Source organism: Heterodontus francisci, chromosome 44 (genome assembly GCF_036365525.1).
Source record: "Heterodontus francisci isolate sHetFra1 chromosome 44, sHetFra1.hap1, whole genome shotgun sequence".
NCBI lineage: Eukaryota > Metazoa > Chordata > Chondrichthyes > Heterodontiformes > Heterodontidae > Heterodontus > Heterodontus francisci.
This window is the reverse complement of record NC_090414.1, coordinates 19,989,441-19,998,994: the sequence shown is the minus strand read 5'-3', so window position 1 is coordinate 19,998,994 and position 9,554 is coordinate 19,989,441. Positions and strand designations below refer to the sequence as shown.

The 9,554-nt window shown below is 51.3% G+C and overlaps 1 protein-coding gene across 1 annotated transcript in view; it reads left to right on the top strand.

The window, feature by feature from the left end:
* Positions 1–8,037, top strand: part of LOC137355992 (5'-3' exonuclease PLD3-like) — a 14,933-nt gene extending 6,896 nt beyond the window's left edge. Inside the window, exons 3-7 of the mRNA XM_068021693.1 lie at positions 5–55; positions 2,322–2,461; positions 3,258–3,423; positions 3,917–4,016; positions 5,033–8,037. Of these exons, the coding sequence (XP_067877794.1) occupies positions 5–55; positions 2,322–2,461; positions 3,258–3,423; positions 3,917–4,016; positions 5,033–5,238 (663 nt within the window). The 3' untranslated portion in view covers positions 5,239–8,037. The remainder of the gene's footprint in view (positions 1–4; positions 56–2,321; positions 2,462–3,257; positions 3,424–3,916; positions 4,017–5,032) is intronic.
* Positions 8,038–9,554: the final 1,517 nt, after the last annotated feature.

Sequence of the window (9,554 nt, the reverse complement as noted above, 5' to 3'; positions counted from 1 at the left end):
ACAGCACCCGCTCAGGCTGAAGCTGAATGGCGTTGATGCGGAAGTCTACGTGTCAGTGAGTATCCGAGCCCCTCCCCTCCCCCCCCCCACCCCCCCCCATCACCGTGTTCCCCGCTTCACCTCCTTTGGAATACTTTGCTACAGGAAATCACTGACTGTAAAAGTTTCTCCAGGTATGTGAAGAGAAAAAGATTGGTGAAGAGAAATGTAGCTCCCTTACAGTCAGAAACAGGGGAATTTATTATGGGGAATAAAGAAATAGCTGACCAACTAAATGCATACTTTGGTTCTGTCTTCACAAAGGAGGACACAAATATCATACCAGAAATGTTGGGGAACACAGGGCTTAGTGAGAGAGAGGAACTGAAAGAAATTGGTATTAGTAGAGAAATGGTGTTGGGGAAATTGATGGGATTGAAGGCGGATAAATCCCCAGGGCCTGATGGTATGCATCCCAGAGTACTTAAGGAAGTGGCCCTAGAAATAGTGGATGCATTGGTGGTCATCTTCCAAGATTCTATAGACTCTGGAACAGTTCCTACGGATTGGAGGATAGCTAATGTAATCCCACTATTTAAAAAGGGAGGTAGAGAGAAAACAGGGAATTATAGACCAGTCAGCCTGACGTCAGTAATGGGGAAAATTCTAGAGTCCATTATAAAAGATTTTATAGCAGAGCACTTGGAGAACAGTGGTAGAATCGGGCAGAGTCAGCACGGATTTACGAAAGGGAAATCATGCTTGACAAATCTACTAGAATTCTTCGAGGGTGTAACTAGTAGAGTTGATGAGGGGGAGCCAGTGGATGTGGTTTATATGGACTTTCAGAAGGCTTTCGACAAAGTCCCACATAAGAGATTATCATGTATAATTAAAGTGTATGGGATTGGGGGTAGTGTATTGGTTGGCAGACAGGAAACAAAGAGTAGGGATAAATGGGTCTTTTTCCGAATGGCAGGCAGTGACTAGTGGGATACTGCAGGGATCGGTGCTAATCACAATCTATATTAATGATTTAGATGAGGGAACTAAATGTAATATCTCCAAATTTGCAGATGACACAAAACTGGGTGGGAGGGTGAGTTGTAAGGAGGATGCAGAGAGGCTTCAGGGTGATTTGGACAAGTTGAGTGGGTGGGCTAATGCATGGCAGATGCAGTATAATGTGGATAAATGTGAGGTTATCCACTTTAGTAGCAAAAACAGGAAGGCAGATTATTATCTGAATGGCTATAAACTGAGAGAGGGGAATATGCAGCGAGACCTGGGTGTTCTCGTACACCAGTCACTGAAGGTAAGCATGCAGGTGCAACAGGTGGTAAAAAAGGCAAATGGTATGTTGGTCTTCATAGTGAGAGGATTCGAGTACAGGAGCAGGGATATCTTGCTGCAATCATACAGGGCCTTGGTGAGGCCACACCTGGAATATTGTGTGCACTTTTGGTCTCCTTCTTTGAGGAAGGATCTTCTTGCTATAGTGGGAGTCCAGACTGATTCCTGGGATGGTGGGACTGACGTATGAAGAGAGATTGAGTCGGTTAGGATTATATTCGCTGGAGTTCAGAAGAGTGAGGGGGGATCTCATAGAAACCTATAAAATTCTAACAGGACTTGACAGGGTAGATGCAGGAAGGATGTTCCCAATGGTGGGGAGTCCAGAACCAGGGGTCATAGTCTAAGGGTACGGGGTAAACCTTTCAGGACTGAGATGAGGAGAAATTTCTTCACCCAGAGAGTGGTGAGCCTGTGGAATTCGCTACCACAGAAAGCAGTTGAGGCCAAAACATTGTATGTCTTCAAGAAGGAGTTAGATATAGCTCTTGGGTCTAAAGGGATCAAAGGATATGGGGCGAAAGCGGGAACAGGCTACTGAGTTGGTTGATCAGCCATGATCATAATGAATGGCGGAGCAGTCTCGAAGGGCCGAATGGCCTACTCCTGCTCGTCTTTTCTATGTTTCTATGAAGTGGGGATTGTTGCAGGCTCCTTGCAGAAAGGTGTCCCCCGGTGTGAGATATTCTGTTTCCCCCCCCCACATTGACCGTCCTGCCAATGACAAGGCCACTAGGAGCTGGGCTGAGACTGGCAAACTCATTTCACGTAGGGCAGCAGACGCAGAAACATCCTCTGAAGCAGTGCTGCTGGGAAGTGACTGACCACCTGGGGGTCTTACTCGGATGGCCTTGCTTGGAAGTATGTAGCATTTTACATTCCTGTTGTGGGCCCTTTATCGGGATGGTGTGAGATCCTGCGGCGAATGTAAACGCGGATGCGTTTTTTTTGCTTCGGGATTGACTGTGCCGCATTCTCCGCCTCTCCAGAGTGCTCCACCATCGCTCTGTGCGTCCGGCCGCACCACGGACCTCGACGCTATCTTGAGCATCATTGATGACGCGCAGAAGTTCGTCTTCATCTCGGTTATGAACTTGCTGCCACTCTGCCAGTACTGCAATCCCCCGAGGTATGTGGACGAGTCGAGGCGACACTGCACTTAGGCACAGAGCTGAGGGCCAGTTTGGATCCTGGGTTTTGTCCCAACTCTGTGCTGGGGTTGGTGGAAAGGGGGAGCAGTGGGTGGGGGTCAGTGGGTGGGGGGGGGGGGGGGGTGGCGCAACGCATCTGTGGCTCAGGGTAGGCAAAATCATCCTGCCTCCTAATCGTTTACAGTGAGACCCCTCCGCTGGTCTGATGAGCGCAGGCTCAGACTCGGGTGTGACGCACCCCATGGCCGGGCAGCTTGCTCTCATAGTGGCCAGAGCGCAAAAAAATAGAAAATACCCAGGCTGACGCTCCCAGTGCCAGTACTGAGGGAGTGCCGCACTGTCAGAGGTGCCGTCTTTCGGATGAGACATTAAACCGAGGCGCCCCTCCCCCCCTGCCTGCCCCTCTCGGGTGGGTGTAAAAGATCCCACGGCCGCCAATGGAAGAAGAGCGGGGTTGGGGAGTTCTCCCCGGTGTCCTGGGGACAATATTTATCCCTCAACCCAACATCACGAGAAAATAAAACCAGACGATCTGAGTCATTATCACGCTGCGGTTTGTGGGATCTTGCTGTGCGCAAATTGTCTGCCGCGTTTCCCACAGCGACCACACTTCGGGAAAAGAAAGTGCGTCGTTGGCTGTAAAGCGCGTTGGGACGTCCCGGAGGTGGGGGGAGGCGCTATAGAAATTCAAGTCTTGAAACAAAAGCTGGCTGTTTCTCATTCGTGTCGGGGACAATTTGGTTTTAATTTTCCCTGTTCCCCTCCCACCTCCAGATTCTGGCCGGCGATCGATGACCGACTGCGTGAAGCGGCCTGCCAGCGGGACGTGTCAGTCCGTCTGCTTATCAGCTGCTGGGAGCACTCGGACCGTTCCATGTTTGTCTATCTGAAGTCACTGAGCGTCCTCAGTGAAGAACCCTTGAAATGCCCCATCCAGGTGGTGAGTTGCTGTTCATTCAGACGTTTGGTCCAGTTTACCCGCCTCAATGCGGCATGCAGGCTGGCCAACAAAGAGTGCTCAACATTGGCAAGGTGCCAGAGGATGTCCCTCCTTCAGGCAGAGGGGTGGGGTGGGTGCAGCCATTAATGAACGCTGTTCCATTTATCTCTGGGGGGGGGGGGGTCACAAGGAACTGTTACCACATTGGAGAGTGGAATGTAGAACATGGAACAGATGCATTTGAGGGGAAGCAGGATAAAGACGCGAGAAAGGAATGGAAGGACGTGTTGATGGGGTGAGATGACGTAGAGGGTGGGAGGAGGCTCGTCTGGAGCAGAAACACCAGCACGGAGCCGATGGGCTGAACGGCCTGCTTCTGCGTTGTACAATTTAATGTAATTCTCTGTCAGAGGAGCTGCTTTCGCACTGACCCGCAGACGTCGTTGCAAGAGCCCTGTTCCCCTCTCACCCGCCCCCTCCTTTTCTCTTGCAGAGGATCTTCAAGGTTCCGGCCACGGAGAAACAGAAGAAAATTCCCTTTAGCCGGGTCAACCACAACAAGTACATGGTGACCGACCGCATCGCCTACATCGGTGAGTGGGGATGGGGAGCGAAACTGGGGTAGCGTGGTGCTCTACTGGGTAAACTCGGGTCAAATTCCAGGCATTTTCCCCAACCTACTCTTACTCTCGTTCATGAGAGCTGCAGGGAGGGGTTTAACACCTCTACTGGTGAGCGGTTGTAATTACAGCGTGACCTGTTTACATAAGAAATTTCCATTATAAAAATGGTTATAGGAACCTGTATTGGAGGTGCATACAGATGCATCATTTCTAATATATTAATAAATAAATAAATGTTGATTTGATTGAGATTTGGGGAGGAGCATTTTTTATTTGCTCATGGGATGTGGGCATCACTGGCCAGGCCAGCATTTATTACCCATCCCTATTTGCCCTAGAGAAGGTGGTGGTGAGCTGCCTTCTTGAACCGCTGCAGTCCGTGTGGGGTAGGTACACCCACAGTGCTGTTAGGAAGGGAGTTCCAGAATTTTGACCCAGCAACAGTGAAGGAACGGCCGATATAGTTCCAAGTCAGGATGGTGTGTGACTTGGAGGGGAACTTGCAGGTGGTGGTGTTCCCATGCATCTGCTGCCCTTGTACTTCTAGGTGGTAGAAGTCGCAGGTTTGGAAGGTGCTGTCGAAGGAGCCTTGGTGAGTTGCTGAGTGCATCTTGTAGATGGTACACACTGCTGCCACTGTGCGTCGGTGGTGGAGGGAGTGAATGTTTGTAGATGGGGTGCCAATCAAGTAGGCTGCTTTGTCCTGGATGGTGTCGAGCTTCTTGAGTGCTGTTGGAGCTGCACCCATCCAGGCAAGTGGAGAGTATTCCATCACACTCCTGACTTGTGCCTTGTAGATGGTGGACAGGCTTTGGGGAGTCAGGAGGTGAGTTACTCACCGCAGAATTCCCAGCCTCTGACCTGCTCCGCTGGCCACAGAAGTTATGTGGCTGGTCCAGTTAAGGTTGTGTGTGTGGAACGTGGACGAGTTAAATGTGCAGTTGTTACAATGAGCTGAAACTGCAATTTGTATTCTTTGCTCTAAGGAACGTCCAACTGGTCCGAAGACTATTTCATCAATACGGCCGGAGTGGGGCTCATCATAAATCAGACGGGGGCCGCGACCAACAGCCCGGGCACAGCACAGAGCCAGCTGAAGGCGGTGTTTGAGCGCGACTGGAATTCCGACCACGCATTGGAGCTGGGTAGCGCCGATGTGAAGGGTTGCCTGCATCACAGGGAGGGCGTGTAAGGAGCAGTGAGCCATGCACGCAATCCCGACGGTGCAACTCGAAGGGGGGGGGGGCGGGGGGGGAGGAGGGTGGGTGAGGGGTGTGGGGGAACAACTGCAGAGGGCGGGGATGAGGAAGCAGTGGAGAATCCCGGGCTCTCACTGTCCTTTCTCTCAACACCCTTTCACCCCGTGTGTTACTGCTTTCCCAGAGGCCGGGCGGCTTATTAAAGAAGTGATACCACCTGTTTGGGAAACTGCCCTCCTTCCCCCACCCCCACCCTGAACCCCCCTGCAGAAAAACCGAATTCAATCAATTATCCCATGACAACAAAAACATTTCACACTTACAGATGAGAAATCAGAAGAGGGTTTGAAACAGGATGTAGAAGCTGCCTGAACTTGCCCTGTCAAAATTGTGCGGCATCGGACTTTGATGCTCGATCAAGGGGCACAATTAACGTCGAGACCTTCGCGTTCCCTCCCAAGTTCCGTCGACTGGCCCCTTTTACGTGAAGCGTCTCAAGTTCTCCCTCACCGCCACACGTCCAGAAGTGCTTTACAGCCAATGAAGTACTTTTCAAAGTGTAGTCACTGGTGTAACGTAGGATATGTGGCAGGCAATTAGTGCACAGCAAGCTCCACAAACAGCAATGCGATTATTACCAAATAATGTGTTTTATTTTTTTTACTAGTGATAACTGAGAGATAAATTTTGGCCCAGAACACCGGGAGATCTCTCCTGCCCCTCTCCCAACAGTGTTGTTGGATCTTTAGTGTCCGCCCGAGAGGGAAGACGGGACCTCCGTTTATCACCTCACCCGAAAGAGGATGTCAGTTGCAGAGAACTCTGACCATCTGACGACGTCTTTGGAGGGACAGCCATCATCTAATCGAATGGCGGAGCAGACCCGAGGGGCTGAATGGCCTCCTCCTGTTCCTGGAAGGGAGATTTTTAAGAAGAAAAAAAAAAATTATATATTTTGTTACAATTCTATTTTTGATTTTATCTTTTATACTGAAAGGTAGCATTTATTTAGCTTGGGGCTAAGATGCTTAGGATCGAGTCGTTCAACGTGTTTATATTTTTAACTGGTCAAAGTTGCATTTTTGAGAGTCTCCGATGTTATCGAGGAGGGAGAGTCCAGGCCAAGTGGGGTTTGATGGCACAGTCCATTTGGATCAGAGTAAATTGTGTGCCCATTTTACTCATACATTTTGTCCTTATATCCATACAGTATCCCAGTTTATAATGGAAACTTGTCATTACACCCTTCCACCTGTGATGGCACCACTGTACCTCTGGCAGGAAGGCTCAGTGGCAGTGTGACAAGTTTACATGGCTGGTTTCCATTATCAGAGGGACAAAAGCGTTTTACAGTGGAATAATGATGACAGGAAGTGTTTGCGGGTGCGATTGTTTGTTTGCGCACGTCTTCCTGACACCTGTTCCCACTATAACTTCCTGTAGATAATTCTGTCTGACAGGGAAGAGCTAAACACTGGAAGAGATTAACTCCGCAGCTTTCTTCAGGCGTGTTTTTGCATTTTAAAGTCCAGCACTGCGTTAAAAAAAAAAAAATCCATATTATTGCCAAAAAAAGCAGGCCTTATACCCAGTGGGTTTTGTTTTTTGAAGAGTAAGCGTAAAAAGCGCACAATTGTCCGCGCCTGCCTAAGAAACATGCACAGTCATGCCCACTCGCCCAGGAAACCTGGCCCATCCCCTGCTGCAGTCCGAACTCCCAGCGTCGTCTAACCAAGGGAAAATCAGTGCAGATTATTTCTTTTCTAAGTATGCAGAAACACAGACATGATGGCACTAGGCACAGAAACTTGATCCACTGTGAAGCACCCCCCCCCCCCCCCCCCCAACCCAACAACTGATTGCTACTGCCAGGGAGATGGGTTCTGAAAAGGTAAGTTCTAATCCAATGTCCGCACTTTTCAGTAGTTTTCATGGGTTTGGTTTCCCATTCACAACCAAGGTACTGGCAGCAAAGGACCACTGGCTATGTCTCTTGGTTGTCAATAGTTGTTCTAAATGCCTTTTCGACTTGGATTAGCAGGCTGTTCTCAACAGAAGGTGTGTTGTACCAGTAGTTTACGCCGTGACTCTGATCGTGTGTATTATAAACTGCCTGATACACCTTGGAAAAGAGACACGGAGTGTCCTTTGCACTCATACGGTATGAAAGACCAGAGTGGAAATAACTGGGTTGCAGGGTAGCGCTTAGGCAGCTGTGGTCACTGACGGTGAGTTCTCAGGGAGGGTACTGTATGTCTTGGTGTTTTCCGGTTAATACTGGGGGGGGGGGGGGGGGATGGGGGTGCTGTTTTAATGAGGCTGTTTGTGCAGAATTCAAATGCATTTGAGCTCCCACAACGGTCCGGTTTAGCACAGTACACGTCCCCAGTACTCCATACAGACTGGAAAGGTTTCAGTTCGGAATGTGGGTCTGCGCCAAGGCAGCTGAGGTGCTACAGCGGCCCCGAGCTACAGAATTGGGGGACTAAAATCAGCCGGTGGACCCCACCTTTTTTAATCTGCAACCTGTTACTGCTGGAAAGTGCAGGCGTGGACTTGAGCGAGGATGGGACTAGATTCGATTCGCTTTTAATTCAACTGCCCCTAAAGGTACACTTTTGCCAATTGCGTCTGGGGGCAGCAACAATCCCATCTTAAAGAGGGAGTAGCTTCTGCCTTAAATAAAATCAGAGCCAAAATCCATTCAGCTGCATTGCAGAAAGCTGTTCAGAGTGCTTGTAAATAAAAGAACAGTTTTGCTTGTGTTGAAATAAAACGATTTGAGCTTCTTCCATGGGCGTCTTCAGCAGGTTTTATTTGATATTAAATTACTAAATGTAGTCTCCTCCCAATTATCCTCCTAGATTGGAAGGGGGGGGGGGGGCAAGGGGGAGGACAAGTGGCTGCTGTGTTGTCTCTAGGCTTAATGTGTTGACACCAATACATAGTGGTGGGGTGGGGGAGAATAAATTTACTGCAACTATATTCAGCACCACAAACTGCTCTCACCCCCAGTAACCTGTACCCACTAGTGCTGTACCCCAGTGTCGTACAGCGACAGACCCGCCCCCGCCAGTACCGCACCCCAATGTCGTACAGCGACAGACCCGCCCCCGCCAGTACCGCACCCCAGTGTCATACAGCGACAGACCCGCCCCCGCCAGTGCCGCACCCGTGTCGTACAGCGACAGACCCGCCCCCGCCAGTACCGCACCCCAGTGTCGTACAGCGACAGACCCGCCCCCGCCAGTACCGCACCCCAGTGTCGTACAGCGACAGACCCGCCCCCGCCAGTACCGCACCCCAGTGTCGTACAGCGACAGACCCGCCCCCGCCAGTACCGCACCCCAGTGTCGTACAGCGACAGACCCGTCCCCGCCAGTACCGCACCCCAGTGTCGTACAGCGACAGACCCGCCCCCGCCAGTACCGCACCCCAGTGTCGTACAGCGACAGACCCGTCCCCGCCAGTACCGCACCCCAGTGTCGTACAGCGACAGACCCGCCCCCGCCAGTACCGCACCCCAGTGTCGTACAGCGACAGACACGTCCCCGCCAGTACCGCACCCCAGTGTCGTACAGCGACAGACCCGTCCCCGCCAGTACCGCACCCCAGTGTCGTACAGCGACAGACCCGCCCCCGCCAGTACCGCACCCCAGTGTCGTACAGCGACAGACCCGCCCCCGCCAGTACCGCACCCCAGTGTCGTACAGCGACAGACCCGCCCCCGCCAGTACCGCACCCCAGTGTCGTACAGCGACAGACCCGTCCCCGCCAGTACCGCACCCCAGTGTCGTACAGCGACAGACCCGTCCCCGCCAGTACCGCACCCCAGTGTCGTACAGCGACAGACCCGCCCCCGCCAGTACCGCACCCCAGTGTCGTACAGCCACAGACCCGTCCCCACCAGTACCGCACCCCAGTGTCGTACAGCGACAGACCCGTCCCCACCAGTGCTGCAACATCCATGTTTGGAAAGACAGTGCTGGATGTTCTGCTGCAAGTTCAAGTGAACACAATACAAAAGCGTTCCTACTGTTTACTCAAAGGTTGTGGTGATAGCACAGCAATCCCTATCTGGACCTGCTCCTGGGACTGTCCCACCACCCGACTGACGGTATCAGCTACCTTTTTTTAAAAAAAAAGTCTGCATCTTTTGAGGATCAGATCAACAGTTGTGACGCGCCCGTACGTCAACAGAGATCGTAAATCAGAGCCACTGCAGAACTCCCAGTGCAAGGGAACCCGCTTCTTCAGAATAAAGTCGCAATTGTTTAATTCCCTGCCTGCTGTTTTCAGTACACTGATT